This window comes from Marmota flaviventris, chromosome 3 (assembly GCF_047511675.1).
Source record: "Marmota flaviventris isolate mMarFla1 chromosome 3, mMarFla1.hap1, whole genome shotgun sequence".
Taxonomy (NCBI): domain Eukaryota; kingdom Metazoa; phylum Chordata; class Mammalia; order Rodentia; family Sciuridae; genus Marmota; species Marmota flaviventris.
Window position 1 is genome coordinate 46,151,796 of NC_092500.1, and position 21,292 is coordinate 46,173,087.

The window sequence follows — 21,292 nt, forward strand, 5'->3', positions numbered from 1 at the left end:
TTTTTAACAATAGAGTACATGTAGTAATACTCAAGTATTATTTGAGTAGCCTTCAAAACATTAAAAAAAAACAAAACTAGTCATGTCAGTTAACCATCTTCTGTCTATTTTAGCACCTCCATTTACAACCTACAAAGATAAAAGAAAATGGAAGCCAAAGTTTTGGAGAAAACCTATGTCAGAGAATAGCTTTAGTAGTGATGATGAACAGTCTACAGGACCAATTAAGTATGGTAAGAAGTTATGTAATTTAAAATCCAGAATTCCTAAAATGTGGTTCATCTAAATACTTGGCTAATCTTTCAGTGTATCTGTTAGCCTAGTTTTATTTTTGTTTTTTTTGCATATTTTTTTGTTATAGATGGACACAATACCTTTATTTTATTTGTTTTTTTATGTTTATGTGGTGCTGGGGATTGAACCCAGTGCTTCATGCATGCTAGGCAAGCGCTCTACCAGAGGCATACCCCCAGCCCTGTTAGCCTAGTGTTTTTCAAAAAAATTTTATTTTCTTAAAACTGATGTCATTGTTGTTTTTAAGTTTTTAAAAACAGTGCCATTATGTGAAGATGTGAATTTGATGTCAACATATCTTGTATACAGAGATATGATAAATTATGGTATAAAGGTATATTAAGAATTGTAATGCAAATAATAATAATAAGAGAGCTCATGTAAATAAATAAATAAATAAAAACAGTGCCATCGGTGTTTGCAATGTAGTTATTCATTGTGGATTGTTCCTGATATTGAAGGATTTCTTTTTATTTTTTATTTTTTTAGTACCAGGGATTAAACCCAGAGGCACTCAACTGCTGAGCCATATCCACAGCCAGCCCTTTTAATTTTTTATTGTAAGACAGGTTCTCACTAAGTTGCATAGGGCCTTGCTAAGTTACTGAGGCTGGCCTTGAACTTGCACTCCTCCTTGAACTTGCACAGCCTCGTGAGTCACTGAGATTATAGCATGTGCCCCGTGCCTGGCTGAAGGATGTTTTACATTTATGGTCTCTGTCCAGAAAATGTAAGAAATGCTTCTTAGTAAACACGTTTCTTCATGTATTTCCAAAAATACTTGAGTAGGGTGAGGGAAATAGTACTGCTCTCATTTTAGAACCACTGCCTGGCTGGTATCCTTCCTCGAAGACAGGTATTCTGTTTTACTTTCAGTTTGTTTTTTGACATCTAGTAGGCTCACAAAATGAATGAATGAATGAATGAATGAACGAATGAACAAATAACATGAATGGTACCTAATTGTCAAGCATATCTGGCATTCTTATTTCAAGTTTGGATAATTTATTTACTATTTGTGGATTAGCAAATACCTATCCAATTATATATCCAATTATACTTTCATGTGCTTATTTAAGTTAATGCAGTACTTTCCTAGATGTGGTAGAAGTCATCTTTATAAATTTTAACTTTCAGTTAATTTCTTAATTATAATTTACAGCTAATGAATTATCGGATATCATTTATCATTAAAAATGGGAGCCATAATTCTAGTTTACCAACAGAGTCCTAATCTGTTGATGTGATGTAATCTTTAATAGTGCCATTTTTAACTCTCAGAGATGTCCAGGTTTTGATGATAAATTGTTTGAAAACTCTACTTTAAGCTATGATTTATTAAATGTCATTAGAATCTTTTTTCCTATATTTTTATTGGTGCATTATAATTATACATAATATTGGAATTTGTTGTTATATAATTGTACATGCACACAGTTTAATAATATAATTCGGTTAATATTGTTCTGCATTACATGTTGTTAGATTCTTTAGGTTTTTAGATTATTTTTAAAAATGAGACCAGTTGTTTTTCTTGGTTATATAGATAAAGTACAAAGCTAATGACATTTTCCTTATAGCCTTCCAGCCAGAGAACCAAATAAATGTTCCAGCTTTGGATACGGTTGTCACTCCAGATGATGTCAGATATTTTACAAATGAAACTGATGACATTGCTAATTTAGAAGCAAGTGTACTTGAAAATCCTTCTCATGTACAACTTTGGCTCAAGCTTGCGTACAAGTACTTGAGTCAAAATGAGGGGTAGGTCAGCTTCAAATCTTTAAAGTATTGCACATGTATTTTTTAAATTTGAGGTTTATTTTGCCTATGGTAATCAGGTTATCCTAGTGTCAGAAGAGTCTTTATTTACTATTATTATTATTTTTTTATTTGTAGCTGGACACAATAACTTTATTTTATTCATTTGTTTTCATGTGTGCCGAGGATCGAACCCAGTGCACCTCCCACATGCTAGGTGAGCACTCTACAGCTGAGCCACAACCCCAGCCCTGAGTCTTTATTTTTTGACAGTGACAAAAGTATTTTATTGTTTTTAAAAGCCATTAGAAAATTTAAGACTTAGATCTTATATTTGTGTATGGGTAATAAATTATTCTAAAGCTTTTATGATGTTACTTCAAAGTAGGTTTATATTAAAATAGTAAATTCTGAGTGGCAAAAGAAGTTTTAAAAGTCAAGTAACAATTTCTTAAATTATATTAAAGTAATGGAAACAGCTTAAATTGTATATATTTGTGTTTTTATTTATATTATTAATTTTTTTCAGTGCTGGAGATTGAACCCAGTACCTTGCATATGTTAGGCAAGTGCTCTACCACTGAACCACATCCCCAGCACTATAACTGTAATTATGAACTAGAATAATCAGGATTTTTTCAATAGGTTACTCTGATAGATCTATCTTAAAATTTAATATAAAAGCTTTTATAAAGCAGCACTGTAGAGTGCCACTAAACCACCCATGCCTGAATACGGTGCTTATTTAGCTTTCCTTCTGTGTCATTTCCATGCTGATGGGATAAGTTACCATATTTTCTCTTCTGAGTCATTTACTGAGCGGAGGCCAGAAGTATTGTACAGTATTTTATGAGTAGAATCATGAGAGAGAATTATCTTCTCCAAGAGATAGCAAGCCCTTGACTGTTGAAAAGAACTATTATATTGAAAGCTTTGATATTTTGTGCTGGCAGTAGCTGGTCTTGAGAGAGAGTTGTTTAACTTTGCCTGTTCCCAAACAGTGTAAATCATAAAAGGTATTGCAGAATATGGACATAGATCACATTTGAACTTGATAATCTTTGTGGTTTTATAACACTGTTTTTAATCGGGTAAATGCTTACTGAACATCCACTTAAAAAGAAATTGTTGGGGCTGGGGATGTGGCTCAAGCGGTAATGCGCTCGCCTGGCATGCGCAGGGCGCTGGGTTCGATCCTCAACACCACATAAAATAAAGATGTTGTGTCCATCGAAAACTGAAAAATAAATATTAAAAATATTTTCTGTCTCTCTTTAAAAAAAAAGAAAGAAAGAAATTGTTGGGTCTATGAGAAATCAGAACTTTTTTTATTTTGACAGATATGATTTAAAATCCTAATGTATTTCTCTCTGTTGTGATCCTGTCTGGCTTCTTGGTAGGTTCTGATAGAAAGTGGAATTAAAAATTGGCTCATTTGATTAAACCTATTTAAAATTTCAAGCATTTTTCTAAAAACACACTCCTACTGCTTTTTTTAAACATACAGACTGTGTTCAGAATCCCTGGATTCTGCTTTAAATGTACTGGCTCGAGCATTGGAAAACAACAAGGACAATCCAGAAATTTGGTGCCATTACCTCAGATTGTTCTCAAAAAGAGGAACCAAGGAGGAGGTGCAGGAAATGTGTGAAACAGCTGTTGAATATGCTCCTGATTATCAGAGCTTTTGGACTGTGAGTAGAAAAGATAACATAGTTGTTTGGTGTGTTTGTGTGTTCATAACTCTTTGGGGCATCTTAAAAATTTATATATAGTTTAATAAATTATATGCTTTATCTTGATATAGATAAATAACCTTACTTTCAGTTTCTAGTAACCTCAAAGCAACTTCCAGTTTAGGCCACATAAGAAGAAAATACTTAATCAAGATGTGAATTTTTTTTGTTGTTGTTAACATTATTGGTAAGGAAGAAATATAAAGTTATTAAATATTTCACAACTGTCTATTCTTACACAGTTTTGGTTTGAGCAAAGTTATGTGTAGTTTTTGCAAAGCATCTGAATTTTTTTTTCGTTATAAATTTCAAGGCATGTAGAAGGTTGTCATGAATGTCAGGAAGCATTTTATTCTTTTTATTCATTTTGGTCTTTTTACTATTTATCTTTATTGCTTATGGAAGTAACCTTAATCTGTAATTCACACTAATATTAACCTTGCCAGGATACAAAGATTTGGTGAAAAAATTGATTTCTTCCTTTCTCTGAGAGAATAGGATTTTTCTTATCCACACTTAATCCATTTGCAAAAGAGAATATATATTTAGTAGTATTTGAACTTTTATCAGCTGAACTCAGAAACCACTAGATTCAGATATTTTTTCAGATAGATAGATTTGATAGCAATAGATCTATTTCTTATCCACACTTAATCCATTTGCAAAAGAGAATATATATTTAGTAGTATTTGAACTTTTATCAGCTGAACTCAGAAACCACTAGATTCAGATATTTTTTCAGATAGATAGATTTGATAGCAATAGATCTATCTATCTATCTGTCTATTTGTTTATTTATTAATGTGCTGGGGATTGGCACCAGGCCCTTGCATATGCGAAGCACACACTTTATCCCTGAGCTACTTTCTTAATCCCACAAATATATTATTGTTTTTGTTCCTTGGTTTTGAGATGGGGTCTTTAATACATGGCCTAGTCTAGCCTCAAACTCCTAGACTCAAGCAGTCCTCCCACCTCAGCCTCTCAAGTAGCTGGGGCTATAGTCATGCATCACTGAGGCCCAGATTTATTATTTGCTTTCTAACTGGAATTCACACCCACATAGGTAAAATTGTATCCCTTAAGGAATGAGCTTGTTCTTACTCTTTGAATTTAGATGCTGAAATAGATTTGCATAGTTAAGCTTGCTTGATTTTATTTTTTTAAATTTTATTTTAGTTGTTGATGGACCACTTTACTTAATTAATTTACTTATATGCGGTGCTGAGAATCGAACCCAGTGCCTCACACATGCTAGACAAGTGCTCTACCACTGAGCCCTAGCCCTAGTCTCTTGATTTTATTTTGTATTTATTATTTTTAAAATTTTTGTGTTTCATTTTTATTTATTAAAATTTTTTTATTGATGCATAATTATGCCTGTTAGTGGGATTTATTGCTACATATTTGTACATGTACACAATAAAGATGCTTTATTTCTGTCCTGGAGGCTTGTCACCACAATTGATGCTGTTGATTACCACAAGATTTTATAGTGTAGAGTATTCTAAAGATGTAATTTTTTTTTTGAAATTGTATGATCTTTATTTTGTTTTGCCTTGCATTTCTAATGTAGATGCTGTTCTCAAAAGATAATTACACATACCTAAGTAGCAATGCACATTGTATGGGATCATAAGCGTGAGCTTTTGGATATCCATCATGGCTTTGCTGCAGTTTACTTATTGATTTAGGAAAGAGATGAAATTGCTTCAGTACTGATTCTGAGAGCACATCTATGTTATTAATTTTTTAACTGATTTTACTTCCCAAGATGTGATAGAAGGGGAAATCTGGGGAATAGTACTGGAAGATGTTTTATACATTTTTATAATTTTCCTTTTGCAGAAATCGAAGATTTGATAAGAGACAGTTTCTTAATGAAATGTGAAAATTTTGTAGGTTTAGTTTATTCCTATAAAGTAGGATTAATAATATGAAACCCCTTTGGGCAGTTTCTACACCTAGAAAGCACCTTTGAAGAAAAAGATTACGTATGTGAGAGAATGGTGGAGTTTCTGATGGGAGCAGCCAAACGTGAAACATCAGATATTCTGTCCTTTCAGCTTTTGGAAGCTCTTTTGTTTAGAGTTCAGCTGCACATATTTACTGGAAGATGCCAAAGTGCACTTGCAATTTTACAGGTAAACACTTATTATCATATTTCACTTCAGTTTGGAGACAATCTTTTAAAGGGTCTGACACATTATGGGTAGCTTTGTCTGGTGGTGGAAGTACAGGCTTTGGAATTGAATCTTTGTTTTGCTTTTTACTAATAAGTTGTGTAATTGGATTTGATGAGGATAGTTTCTCTATAGAATGTTCATAAAGTTCAGATGGAGAGATTGTATGTTAGGTACCCACCAGATAACTTCAAAATTCAAATCATAAGAGAAAAATCAATCCATAATTAAAATCATCTATATTCATATGGTTTTTGGGTGTGCTTTTACTATTTTGTCTTTATCTTACTAGATTTTAAGTATTAAGCCCTTAAAATTGTACAAAAATAAATTTGATCCTATTTCATTTACTATGCCGTAAGTTTTAAGATAGTAAAAATTATGTTTATCTAGTATCGATATCTCTAAAGAGCTTTTTCATTAAAACTTCAGTAATTATCAGAATGTTTATTTAGTTATTTGAGAACGACTTCAAAGAAGTTAACTCTTTTATTCTTTACCTTTGAATCTTATAGTAAACTTGAGTGATTTTAAAAAAGCACTTTCAATTTTTTTTAAATTTTACCTAGAATGCATTAAAATTGGCTAATGATGAAATAGTAGCTGAATACCTTAAAACAAGTGATCGATGTTTGGCATGGCTGGCCTACATACATCTTATTGAATTCAACATTCTCCCTTCAAAATTTTATGATCCGTCTAATGCTAATCCTTCAAGAATTGTTAACACAGAACCATTTGTAATGCCATGGCAAGCAGTTCAAGATGTAAAGACTAATCCAGACCTGTTGTTAGCAGTTTTTGAAGGTAAGTATAAATGTTTATAAGTTATAATATCAACTATTATAAATTAGAACATCAGTTTACTTGTGATTCTTCAAAATTAAGTGGAATAAATTTGCATATTATAAGTTTAGTTTTATGGTTTATTATGTAAATTTTTAAAAAGATTGAATTGGATAAAAAGGGCATTGGCATCTTACACAACACAATTTCTGAGTAAATAAATTACACATTTCTGAATATGGCAAAAGGAGATGAGTTGAGTATATAGATAATATATATTACATAGGTTTGATGGTGTTGATTGCATCAGAGAAACTAGGTACTTTTTTAAAAAAGCAGTTTATTAAGATAGAAATTTAAAAAGATAGGTCTTCTCAAGTAATTAATATTTTCACCACCAATCAATGAGTTTGATTGCTGTTGTATTCTAAATGATATATCTGTTGTTGGACAGATACAGGGCATAAAGCCTTTTCCTTCCTAAACAGTTTATAGCCTACTCAGAAGATAAAAGCCATACATCTGACATAATTATTAAATATACAATGCCATATAGCTCTTTATTAGTTTGTAGTATAAGTTGTATGCTACAGAAGAAACTAGGATCTGTGACTTACAGAATTATTTGGTATATTCCATGAACCCAAAGTGAAGAGATTGTTGTAGGTTGATATGATCAGAAAAGACTTCATAGAAGAATTGGATCTTGGAGCTGGACCTTGAAGCAGGACTATGATGTGACATAGTGGGCCTTCTCAAAGATGCTTGTATTATTTATGTCTGTATTTTCTATGAACCTATGATGAATCTCGACTGATTAAGTCCCTATGATGTATTAGTAAGTTTAGTAAATTCTTGTTGAATAATGCAGTGAAAAAAGAGAAAAGAAGGGATATTTATGTTAGGAGAGCTAAATAAATAGAGCTAAATAAAAGCAACAAGTAAATAGTAATTTGTGTAGTGGATTTGAGGGAAATTTTAAGAATAGAGTTCCTATAAAGTGAGAATTTTGTGCTAGATAATGAAGGGATTAATCTTGGTAAGTGAAATGATACCAGATGACTTTGAAAGTGTGGTAGATACGATTGGCAATAGGGATGCTTGAAGGAAGAGAGAATGCGATTCAGAGAAATTTACCACAGGTCAGAAAACTCACCAGAAACTGAGATAAGTTATCACAAAGAGATGGGGGGACAGAATAAATGTCAGTGAAGAGGAGAAGGAATAATCCCAGCTGATTTCAAAGGTTTTAAGACTTAGAAAAGATATTTTATGTATGTACAAATAAGTAAAATGAATTCTATATTATGTATAATTATAATGCACCAACAAAAATATCTGGAAAAGAAGAACAAAAAAAGAAATGTACACAGGGACGGTGTTTGTGGCTCAGTGGTGGCGTGCTTTCCTAGCATGTGTGAGGCACTGGGTTCTACTCTCAGCACCCATAAAAATAAATAAATAAAATGAAAGTATGTGTACATCTACTAAAATTTTTTTTAAATGTACACAAAATTAAAAAGTAAATTTAAGACTGAGAAAAGTGACATTAATAGAAAACTACTATGTTTATTAGTATTAGTGACTAATTGGTCATCTAAGTGGAAAAGTGGAAATGATTCTTAGCAGATGGAAATGAGAAAGTTGACTCCAAAAGGACAATTATGGATAGATAAATGGATGTGAGAGCTATTAGTATAGAAGTTTATATATTAAAAGTACTTGACAGTTTTCAATGTGCTCTTAAAATAAATTATTCAGTACAGATAGAGCAACCCTAATGCGATCAAAATATGAAATGTTCAAAAATCCAAAATACTTTGAGCAAGATACCATAAATGGAAAATTTCACAACTGATTTCATGTGATGGATCATAGACAAAATGCAGTTGCACTAAAAAAATACTGTATACAATTAACTTGAGGTATATGAAATAAATATGAATTTTGTGTTCAAAAAATGGGTCTCATCCCCATGGTTTCTCATTATATACTTGAAAATATTCCAAAACACCCAAAATCCAAAATCTGAAATACTTCTGATGTTTAAGTACTAAACCTGTAGCTGAAGCTATGAGATATTTTTTCTGAGGATATGAGATTTAAGAGCATAGCAGTAAGGAGTAAAAGGGAGACTAAAGTCAGTGAATGAGACTTAAGAGGAAATATAATCAATCTCTTGAAAGCAGAGTAGGAAGAAATTAGAAGAGGGAAGAATATTGTCACATGTTAATCAAGTAAAGAGTAGATATGGTGATGTTTTAAAGGTTTGATTAGATATGAATCCTTACAAATGAACTTCAAGAGCTCAGATACAGAATGATGATGTTCACTTAACTCTGCAAATCTGAGAAGTCATATCACCACTGGGGAAGGAGGATATGGTGACAATTGTGCAAAGTAAAACATTGTAGTATTTTATAAGAAGTTGTTAGATCAGGTAAAGAACATTATTTTGGAAAGTGTGTTTTGAAGGAGCAAAGGAAGAATCTAGGTTATGGGAAGATGTTTGATGGCTCTGGAGCAGCAGAGAAAGATTTCCTTTGAAGTGATAAAGGAAATATGAAAAAGATAATTCATTCTGTTTTTTTCTTTTGAGATGAATTTTAAGAAATTTTGGGTAATTGCAGAGATACTTGTTTAAATGAAAACATGAATAAGAGTTTATATGGAATGATTCTGTTCTTACCAAGAAGGTAAGAGTAATGGATTAAATTTTAGGAGTTTGAAGATAATCCTTCAGATAAAAGGCAGCAGTTTGATGTTTAAAAAAAAAAAAAATGGGTAAGCAAAGAGATAAGACATCTTTTCCTTTCGTTTCTTAGAGTTAAAATAGCATAGTAAAACTGATTTTATGTTTGATTCATGTTATTATGATATTTTTGGGTAGATGCGGTGAAAGCTTGTACAGATGAGAGCCTTACCATTGAGGAAAGAATAGAAGTCTGCCTTCCACTTTATACAAACATGATTGCCCTGCACCAGCTCCTAGAGAGGTAAAATTTAATTGACAGGCAGTTACCCCTATGTTAAAATTGATCTTTTCATGTATTTAGACATTTTTTGTTGTTGTTGTTAAGGTATGAGGCTGCAGTGGAGCTTTGTAAATGTTTATTGGAATCATGTCCCACAAACTGCCAATTATTAGAAGCCCTTGCTGCTTTATATTTGCAAACAAATCAGCATGACAGAGCCAGAACAGTGTGGCTTACTGCATTTGAAAAATATCCTCAGAATGCAGAGATTTTTTATCATATGTGCAAATTCTTCATCTTGCAGGTAAAAAATTACTCCTAATTCTTAAAATGGGTTGTTTCAGATTTCTTTATCAGTAGCCTCCTTGGGAAGCATTTCCTGTTTGTATTGCCCTTTGCAAGATGTATCAGGTATTCATTCTCTCTCTCATAGTTCTTCTGTTGCACTTATTACAGTACTTTGTAATTTTGTTTATAGCTGATTTACATACTACACTAAGAACTTCTTGAGGGTAAGAACTATGTCTTATTCCCCTCTACAGTTCCAACACCTACCACAGTGTCAGACATGTGATAATATGTTCAGTAGGTTTTGTTAGATGGAATTTGACCCTGTGGTAGTATTGGCTGATATACTACTTAATGGTTGGTTTGATGTAATTCAGAGATTAGAATACAGAAGTTAGCTGAATGTATCCCATATTTAACTCTATCACCTATCAATTCAGGAAACTTAAACAGTGATTTTTTTTTTTTAAGGCCTTCTCCTCCTTTGGAATATTTTAATTAAACACTGTAAGCCTGATATATATCCCCCTCCCTCTTTTTTAAATAGAATCGAGGCGATAATCTTCTTCCATTTTTGCGGAAATTTATTGCATCCTTCTTTAAGCCTGGGTTTGAGAAGTATAGTAACTTGGATCTGTTTCGGTAAGTTGTAGAACTCTTGATTGGTAGAGAAATGAGAGAGAATATAGCTTAGTGGAAAAGTGATTCTTTTGTGTGGAACAAATTATATTTTAGACTGATTTTTATATTTAAACACCCACTTATACAACTATTATGAGGGCATTAGAATAATAAAATTGAAATGAGGTATAAAATATTTCTACATTCTTTGGATTAAAGGCACTGTACAAAGGAAGGCTCAGGTAACTCTTCTACTTTGTTATTGTTAATTTTAGCACTATAGCAACTAATTATCCTGATCAATCTCTGATTTTTGAATAAAAAAGAATTATAATTTATTTGACAATCTAAAGTAGATTTAAGTAATATATCTGCCTTTTTCTTTTCTTTTTAATTCTGAAGAGAGCTGTTTTAGCCTCTGAAATGTTGAATAAGAAATTTAGATGATTCTTTTCTCAACCATTAGTTTCTCAGTATCATTATAGAGCTTTGTATTTGTATTTATTATCTTTGTGTGCTTTGCTGAGAGTTCTTGTTCCAATATTAAGAGACCACAAAAGTTCATAAAGAATGATTTTTAGGAGAGGTTCTTTTTAGAAGTTCTCTTTCCTTCCTCTTCTCTCTAGAGGGGTCAGCGAATATTCCTAAGAGCCAGAAAGTAAATTTTTAAGCTTAAGGCCCTGTGGTCTTTTAGATTTACTCAGCCATGCTGTTGTAGTGAGTAAGCAACTACAGATAATATGTAAATGATAAGCATGGCTATGTTCCAGTAACACTTGATTTACAAAAATAGGCATAGTTTGCTGATCTTAAAGTAAAATGCATCAAAAGGAAAATATGTTGTCATGATTTCTTATATTACTGTATATTAGGAAGAACTGAAAGAGGGAATACCTAAACTGGATATCTCCTAAATTTTTCTTAATGAAAATTCTGATGAGTAAAAATAAAACCTTAGCATGTCTAATGCTTGCAAATATTTTTCTTGGGTGCTACTACTACTACCTTAATTTCTACCATACCCCATTACCTAACCAGCTGTGTTAGGTAAAAGCAGATTTAAAAAAAAAAAAAACCTCAGATTTTATTAAGTGGTCATTCTACCCCAGAATTTTTTTTTTTGTGAACATGGAAATTTTGAGATTTGAGGTCAGTGTTACTTCCCAGACTTGAATCTTTACATCTGTCCTATTTTGGTAACCAGTTTAATTTACAGTGAATTTAGTTGCTGTGCTTGAAATTCTGCTCTACATCCAGATTAACATGTTGCAAACAAGATTAATTTTTTATTAAACTATTCTATAAGGAATTTAGAGATTGTTCACCTTTCTGATACCCAGTTTCTCCCTTGTTTAAATTAGATTGCTTTAACTTCTGAAATTTAGGCACAGGACTAATTCAAAGCTGAACTAAACTCTTCACAGACTTGCTGGTTCTGGTTTTCCCTTGGGCATGGAGGTAATTGGTTTAGCTTAAAAGAAGATGCTGCCAGTTTCTGCTTTGGTAACTAATCAAAGATTCAGATCTTCTTGATGTCAGCTTAATTAGGCAGAATAAATAACAGAATCAATAAAAATTTGAAAATGGTTACCTCCAAACATTGTTTATTAATAATTTATCATTACCATGTCATTCTTTTATAAAATAGTCTGATTCATAATTCACCAAGAGTTAGGAAAAGCCTGTGCTTAGTTTATTTAAGGCAATACTCCAGCTCTTGTCTACACAAAAATAATGCATTTCAATTAATTTACGAAGTCTTCTGAGTTAGATTTAAGGAGAATGGCAGTGGAGGAAGTATTTTTGGTATTGCCATTCTTATTATCCATACATATTTAAAATGTATAAATATAATTAGTTTTTAATAAAAGTCAGTGCTCTTAACAGGTTTAAAATATTTGAAAAAAAAATTTTATTTTTGGAGGAGGTGCTAGGGATCAATCTCAGAACTTCACACATGCTAGGCAAGTGCTCTATCACTGAATTATCCTCCCAGCCCTCAAAATACTTAATTTTATGAGTAGAAATTATAAAGAAAAATACTTGGCACTGTAATATTTACCTGGAATCAAATTCTATCAACTATTTCTGTGTGACATGTAGTATAAAGATGACAGCCAGAAAGAACTAGATGAGGCAGTTTTCATCTATTGCATATCATTTTGAAGATTAAGAGAATATCTAGAAAAATCAATTGGATTTCATTCATTTTACTGAAGTTAACCTTGGATCATATATAATCTTTCATGAATTGGATTTATGAAAATTATTTCTTTTGACTCACTTCAGTTTTCAGTTGAGGAAGCTAAGATCCCTAGAAGTGAAGTGGTTAACCCAGGATAATATAAATAGTTATGATAAAGTCAGGATGATAACCTGACTTCTATATGTCCTGTTTCTTGTATTTGCCCCCACCTCAGCCTAATCTATTAAAACTCATTAACTTCAGTCATTTAAAAATCAAAGGTAAATCATTGTACTGGATCATTCTATGTTCAAGATCAGTGTATTTCATTTAAAAACATTGTTATTGAGGATGCTGGTAAGTATTACATATACACAGATTCATATACATTGGGAGGAAAGCTGAATTAATCAGTCCAGTAGATTTTTTTTTTTTTTTAACTGATCAGCTTCTTAGAACTTTTAATATCCTACTGTGTATTGTGGTTTTCCTAAGGGAAATAAACCACTTTTTGACAAGTTCCTTATCAATATTTTGTAGAGTATACTTTGATATGTCTAGTATTAAACATATGGGTGTGTGTGTTAAGTGTGTGAGAGAGATCTTTTTTATATACCAGGTTTTGTAAATTTTAAAGTACATTTTTTTGCCACAAGAAAGCATACATTTTTGTGAGAAAATTTCAGATAATAGCTAGATTCATTTGTTCTTTTGTATTTTAAATTAGGTTTAATTAGATTATGATGGTTTGTTTGATATTGAAGATAGAATAAAACTTTCATTTTAGGGGTGGAGTTATTCATATAGGTATGAAACAGTAAAATTCTGAGTAAATATATGATTCTAGAGATGTGACCAAAGAGATGGTATATACATGAATAGAAAGTCTCATTCTTTTATTAAAATACTTTAAGTTGAAACCTAAAGGATTTTAAAAAAATTATTTGTAATCTGTGTGTGTACAGGCATAATTTCAAACAATATTTGGGTTTTGTTTTTTTTTCTCAGCTATCTCTTAAATATCCCAGGACCACTTGACATTCCAGCCCGTTTATGTAAAGGGAATTTTGATGATGACATATTTAACCACCAAGTTCCTTATTTGTGGCTGATTTACTGGTGAGCCATTATCCACCATGGAGAAAAATGTTGCATTCTAGGCCTGCATTTTGCTATTTACTACCAAATTACACTGTGTTAGAACTAATCTCGTGTTAGTCACTGAAGCAGAATTGAAGAGGTGCTGTGGTTTATTACATACTAAAGAAGAAAGATCAAAAGAAAGATTTCATTGTAATAATATCTGTGATGTTTAAAAATATATTTTGACATTTCTTTAGCTTAATAGAATTGACCTGTAGACATGTATTTTCTTTCCTTTCTTAAACAGCCTTTGTCATCCTCTTCAATCAAGTATTAAAGAGACAGTGGAAGCATATGAGGCAGCCTTAGGAGTGGCCATGAGATCTGATATAGTACAGAAGATTTGGATGGAGTAAGTTTTGTTCTGTTAAGAATGGGATTTTAGAATAAGGGGATAGGGTGGGGAAGGGGATTAGCTTTTGGGGACTTAATTTTTCTAAATTTATAATATTTTTCTTTTGGCAGTTATCTTGTCTTTGCCAATAATAGAGCTGCTGGATCCAGAAACAAAGTCCAAGAATTCAAATTTTTTACTGATTTAGTGAATAGATGTTTGGTTACAGTCCCTGCCCGATACCCTATTCCTTTTAGCAGTGCTGATTACTGGTCCAACTATGAATTTCATAATAGGGTAAGAACTTGAAACTTTTTTCTTTAGATGTTTATACAGAACCAAGCGTCTTTAAAAATGACTACTATTTTATATTAAGAGAGCTTTTCTTAGGACCATTTTCCTAGCATTTACTGCTCTTGACTGTGATTCTTATTTCTTCAAAATTTAGGAACAGTCAGTGTCCTTAAGATTCACTTAAGATAAATGTGCATATTGATTGTCTTATATTGAAGAAAATTTAACATTGAAGCAAAATTGAAGGATGTTAACATTTGAAAGATCAAACCAAGGATTCTGTGGTGATAATATCTTAATATTTTGCTTGAGTAGTTAAAAATTTTACTGAATGAAAAACTTTTGAAACTTCAAAATAAATAAGAATGGGCTTATCTGTTGTAGCTGCTCTTTCTGTTAATATTTTGTCAAGCAAAGATAACTGTACATAGGGCGTAAGAAAGCTGAAATCAGGTGGTTTCAAATTTTAAGAGGAGAATCTAATTAATGATATATTTACAAAAGGGTGTCTTACCATAGGTAATGAAACAAAGGGTTTTTTGCTTATTTTCACAGACCCTTTTAGTGCAGTGTACGTAAGCCAAACGATCCTACTAAAGCTCAGTATACACTAGAACATATGTTTTTTTGTTTTTGTTTTTTATGGGGTGGTTCTGTTGCTAATCAGGATAACCAATTATTATGCTTTGTACTTCTATGCCATTCTTTATCCCAGGATCTCAAACCACTTTATGGACATTAAGTCATTTACACTCGGGCATTCCATGAGCAAGATGTGGCAGGTATTAATAGCCCTATGACTTGCCCAGCTATACCACAAGTAAAGGTAGACTCAGGGATGAAAACCCGGACTCCTGGCTTCTTGTCAGTGTTCTGTCCATGGCTCTCATCACTAGACCATATTTCCTAATTCATATTTGGAAAGTCACTAATATAATTAATGGTAGGATTTATAACAGCATCATACATTATTATAATTTATACATTCATGTCTTAAAGGCCATTTTGGTTTTCTCATTAAAACACATAGGTAATTGGATTTCACATTTTGGTCGAGTTCATTTTTTTCTCCCCCTCAACCTTTACAGGTTATTTTCTTTTATTTGAGCTGTGTTCCAAAGACCCAGCATTCCAAAACCTTGGAACGGTTTTGCTCAGTTATGCCAACTAATTCTGGACTTGCACTGAGGTAAGAAGAAAGAAAATTCTTTTGGTCCATCTTATAAAATGATTCTTGAAAACTTTATAAAATAGTCTGTACTTCCACTATTTTGTCATGGATATATACTACTTTAATTTCAGAACTGTTAAGCCAAATTACCTATTCATACAGTCTGATGTAGCCTGGCAAGGTGGTGCACTCCTGTAAACCAGTGGTTCAGGAGGCTGAGGCAGGAGGATCATAGATTCAAGCCAGCCTTAGCAACTTGGGGAGACCCTGTCTTAAAAAATAAAAAGAGGTGAAGATATGACTCAGTGAACCTCTGGGTTCAATCCTTGGTACCCCGCCCCCACCCCAATCCAATATTAAAAATCTGGTCACTTTAGAAAACTGCAGATTGTAAGGGGGTAAATAATTTAAAGAAAGTTCATCTGTGTTCCTCAAGCACATACCAACCTGTCCTCACATGTGTGTTACAAGCAATAAACATATTTTACATGGCAAAGGTAATAGCTTAAGAGATTTTCATAGATCATTTAATCTCAAATATTAACATGCATTGGAATCTTCTGGGATTCTCATTTAAAATGTGAATTCCAAAACTTAAATCTTCAAACCACATTTGAGAAGCATTGATCTAGGGATTCATACATTCAATTAGAATAAGAAAATTTCTGAGCATTTCTCTGTGGTTTCTCTGCCCTGATACAGTAGACCTATTTTTACCCTTAACAACTGTTTTTAATTCCAAAAAGATACTTTAACATGTGAATACTTCAGCTTCCATTTGTGCATTAATTTCCACTGTGTCAGTTGTATCTTATAAGTTTGTTTATTATGTTTCATAATATTTACCAAATATTTCTTTGTATTTTAAAGTATTTGCCTACCACTTAGCACATATGTTGGTAAAATGGTATGAATTTGAAAAAAAAACTCAAAGGCCACAGGTTGTGACAGAAGTAATCATTATCTTTATAATTAAATTTCTTAGCAAACAGGCTGATCTGCAGAGGCTAATAAGAGAAATTTGAATTATGAAACATTTGATAAAACATGTGAAACAGAAAATATGGTTGTATTTTGACTAGTTTTTTTAACATGATAGGTGTTTTAGAATACAGGTGATTGTTGGTTTTGTTGGTAAATCCTCACTTTGTGTTTTGGTACTTATTTCTTGTGATCATCTCTGTCTCTTCCTTCATCCTCATTTTAGTTTGTTGAAGATGAGCATAGACCTTGACTAGATCTGTTGATATTTTGTTTTACACTTTCCTTTCCCTGGGGTAATAAGAAGCATTCTACAAATATTTGCTTAATAGCCTTGATGGAATTTAACCAGACTTTATACCTCACCAAACATTCTGCTCATAGAGCACATATGGGGTTCCCTGTACTTGCAATGCTTTGTTCATTTTCCTGAATATACTTTACAGGCTACTTCAACATGAATGGGAAGAAAGCAATGTTCAGATTCTGAAACTTCAAGCCAAGATGTTTACATATAATATCCCAACATGCCTGGCCACCTGGAAAATGTAATGCAACAATCATGTACATGTTTTTATAGCTATTGCTTTTATGTATAAGGTTTGCTCCAGACAGGTAAATCATTTGAAATGACATCTATTTTTTTCCCTTTCTGGACAGATCTCTAATTTAGATTTGTTTTTGGCACTTGCTGTGGTTTAATGCTAAGAGTGTGAGTGCTTTTAACAACTGCTTGTAAAAGCAAAAAAAAAAGTTGTTTTTTTTTTTTTTTTTTAAATTTTCCTTGAAGGAGAACGTTTAGATAACAAAACTGTTATCAAATGAATAAGTCTATTTACAGACATTATAAGACCATCTCCTTTCAAATGTGGGGTTTTCCCCCTGTTATAGTCTGATTTCTTCTTTCTTTTAAAGGTATTAGGGCCAGGGATTTTTTTCACTAGTAATTATGAATATATATTTTTTCATGAGCGTTATTGATGTTCAAAACACTTGGTCTGCTCTATTCTTGTAAAGTTGATAAAAATTGTTGAATTTTTCTTTTCACTGTAGGTTACCCTCCTTGGAAGTGTAGCCTGTTACTTTCAGGAAGTTTTGTACTCAGATTCCCACAGTCAGTATTCTGCCAGTGGTGTTTCATTTTGTGCAAAGATATATAAATTTTTCTTTTCCTTTTTCTATATTCCTTTTTTTTCCTTAGAGCCATTGCTGCTGAGATTGTTCTAAAGGGGCAAAGAGAGGTAAGTTACAATTGATATCAGATGGGTCTCTTTTTTTCCTTTTAGCTGTTCTGCCCCTTTTATTGACTTCTCAGTTTAAAAGGATTAAGGCATAGACGTTAACATTTCAAGTACTCTAATAAATGTTTGGAAACTACAAAATACAACACAACCATTATATCTTGAATGTTAGTATTTTGCTAAGTATCACTCTTTTAAAACAGATAGGATTATGAAGGTATTTTTTTTCACCATGTCTTCTGATGGAATTGTGTGTGTATCTATCTTATAGGTCCACCGTTTATATCAGAGAGCCTTACAGAAGTTACCTCTTTGTGCATCACTATGGAAAGATGTAATGCTTTTTATCTTTTATTTTATCTTGATGTTTTCCTATAAATTTTCTGCATGTGCCATATCCATTGATGTGGTAATGCTCAAACTCTAGCTATGTCTTATTTCTATACTTCCCTATCTTTTACAGCAACTCTTGTTTGAAGCATCAGAAGGAGGTAAAACTGATAACCTGAGAAAACTAGTTTCCAAGTGCCAAGAAATTGGAGTCAGCCTAAATGAGCTCTTAAATTTAAACAGTAACAAAACAGAAAGCAAGAATCACTGAACACTGGGTGCAGTCAGTTCTAAGTCCTTATAATAATTGCCAAAATTATTTGAATGATTCTTCAAGATTAGGCTGATCCCTGGCTAAGGTCTGTATAAAGCAGACAATAATGATCATTTCAAGTCCCTACAATATCCTGTCCTTAAAACCGGAAGCAATGAACATGATCCTCTTCAGTTGGATAAATGAACTTCCTGTTTGGCCTGCTTCTAGGCCCTTCCAGATTCTCATAACATCATGTACGTAAGTATAGCTCCTGAAAGTGACTGACATTTATTTTAATTTTACTTTGTGTTTTTTTTTGTTTTTGTTTTTGTTTTTGTTTTGTTTTGTTTTTTACTTTCTCCCTTTATGTTGTGCTATTCCTGATTCACTTGACACTCTCTGATGCCTGAGAGATTCTTGTTTGGGATTTAATTTCCAGGGCTGTGTTTACAGTTAAAAAGCAGGCAGTCCCTTTTAGTTCTTCCTTTTTAAATCTTTTGAGATTCTTCATTTCAGGATTTAAAACTTAAGCAGTCCATCTTAAGGAAAGTGTAACTGCCATGGCCACAAGTCTGCTAGTTGCACTTGAATGTTCTAACAGGGTTGTTTATTGCCCTTTCTACGTTCTGGACTCCTTGCCGAGACTGTTTAACTTGAAGATTAAAGAAACTATTGCAAATGCCAGTGCATCAGAACCTAAGAGTGGTCAAATATTATGTGCAATTTTTTTGTAAAGAAATTTTAATTTATAATAAAGTTTAACAGTTTAAAGAACAGTTAATATTTGAACTGCTTTGTATTGAAATACTACTTTGTAGTATTAAAGTTGTTCATATACAAAATATTTTTAATATAAGTTAACTTTTTAAAACATGTTGCTGTCTTTATTCACTTTTCACACTGGTGGGGATGGGTTAAAATAGGAAATATGGATATTCACCATATTGAAAAAATATCAATACTTTATTAACTCTGAAATTACTTTCCATTAAAAAAAAATCCAGTGACTTTTTAATTAATGGGAAAATGGGTTCTGTTCTGTTTTGAGGACTGTGAATAGACAGGTTTAGACTACCATTAAACTTATTGCTCTCAAAATCAGTTCTTAGAAACTATCTCCCAACTATAGTTTGGATGATTTGCTCAGTGACATGCTGTGTTAAATATCAATATGGCCAAATATGAAGGAGACCTTGATTTTTGTTTTGTTCAGTGTGTATTGAATTGTTTACACTTTGACAGAAAAATAGTTAATGATACAAACTATTAAAATTTGGTACAGCTTGCTACATGCAATCTGTTAGAGACAGAGTAGCAGCCCATGACATAACACACTTGCACATCTTTTCATTTGTGTAATGCTTAAAATAAAATCATGTTTTGAAGCATTACCGTATGTCTACCAAGCAGTATGTATTTGTCTAGTAAGTGCTATTTGGTGGGGTTAAGAATAGAAACAATTTTTCTAGTGTCTTTTGTTTAACCAAAAAAAAAAAAAAAAGACCTGGAAACTTACTGATTTTTCTCTAAAATCAACAAATTTTGGGTGGAATCCCAGAGAGATATCCATCCCTTCATTGTATGCATTTGAATATTTAACCTTAATAGCTTTTTCTACTCTTATTATTTGAAAACTGTAGTTAGGTGCTTAGAACGATATTTGTAGTCTGTTTCCCCATGGTTTAATGGTTGTGATATTAACTAGAATGTCTTGGTTTTTAGAAAATAGTGCCAAGCTTTGAGCTTTTGTTGCACCAACAGTTACATCAGCAATAACTATTGGACCTGTTTTTTTTTTTTTTTAATAAAGAGTACTTTGAATTGGTGCATTCAACTCCAGAGTCCATCCATGCAGGGTTTGATATTCACATCTCACACACAGTCATGTAGGAATAGGTCCTGTTTCATTTTGATCAGTGGTCTTGTTGCTATTTAAAACTGTAAAGTTATCTTATAAAAATTATATTGCCTTAAAAATATCATCTTACATCATATTTTTTCCCTGTCACTTTCCAAACTTACTCTAACCTCCATGTACAAATAGCAAATACTATTTAAGAGTGAGGAATATGTTCCTGTTATCATTCCATATTCAGTTTTTTCCTTTAATGAAGGGCTCTCAGTATATAATGATTAAATTATTAAGCAGAATTTTGGATCAAAGTTGATATGACTGTTAAAGTAACTCGAGTATAAAAATATTGAACATAGTGTATGACTGAAATCTTTCGGTAAAGAAATGTCATACAGGAAGAAAACACTAGTCATTGAGAATTTTAATTCTCGCATCTCTCAACCCTAACTGGAGGAAAAAGACACACAAAAGGAGCATTTTAGTCTGTGTGGTTTTATCTCTGATAAAGGAAATGGAATGGTAGATTATGATGTATTTTTATGTGTTTTTCTTCATTTTAGAGAACAACCTAATATTTCTATTTGCCTTTTAACGGAAAATGGACCTTGTAACATTGTTGTCACAGGATTATCTAAGGCGGTTTGCTTTCAATTAAAGGGCATATAAACCTAGATCATAAAGTAAGCAACAATCTCCAGGTGCAACATCTAAGAGTTAAAGGCACTAAGCAGACAAGCGAAAGGTGATTAAGACTAACAACAAATATAGAGGAATTTATTGGAGATTGTAGTTCAAATATTTATTTTCCAGGTTATTGAAAAAGTAGGAACATGTCACTAGAGTAAAAAGCAGGGCCAA

General features: G+C 32.3%; 1 protein-coding gene across 1 annotated transcript in view; it reads left to right on the top strand.

The window, feature by feature from the left end:
* The window catches only part of Zfc3h1 (zinc finger C3H1-type containing), a 48,542-nt gene extending 29,182 nt beyond the window's left edge, over positions 1–19,360 (top strand). Inside the window, exons 20-35 of the mRNA XM_027922942.3 lie at positions 114–233; positions 1,875–2,058; positions 3,563–3,749; positions 5,747–5,935; positions 6,544–6,781; positions 9,651–9,756; positions 9,841–10,039; positions 10,571–10,665; positions 13,838–13,948; positions 14,220–14,324; positions 14,438–14,603; positions 15,689–15,789; positions 17,199–17,300; positions 17,954–17,993; positions 18,265–18,327; positions 18,457–19,360. Coding sequence (XP_027778743.2) covers positions 114–233; positions 1,875–2,058; positions 3,563–3,749; positions 5,747–5,935; positions 6,544–6,781; positions 9,651–9,756; positions 9,841–10,039; positions 10,571–10,665; positions 13,838–13,948; positions 14,220–14,324; positions 14,438–14,603; positions 15,689–15,789; positions 17,199–17,300; positions 17,954–17,993; positions 18,265–18,327; positions 18,457–18,594 — 2,144 coding nt within the window. The 3' untranslated portion in view covers positions 18,595–19,360. The remainder of the gene's footprint in view (positions 1–113; positions 234–1,874; positions 2,059–3,562; positions 3,750–5,746; positions 5,936–6,543; positions 6,782–9,650; positions 9,757–9,840; positions 10,040–10,570; positions 10,666–13,837; positions 13,949–14,219; positions 14,325–14,437; positions 14,604–15,688; positions 15,790–17,198; positions 17,301–17,953; positions 17,994–18,264; positions 18,328–18,456) is intronic.
* The last annotated feature ends 1,932 nt before the right edge of the window (positions 19,361–21,292 follow it).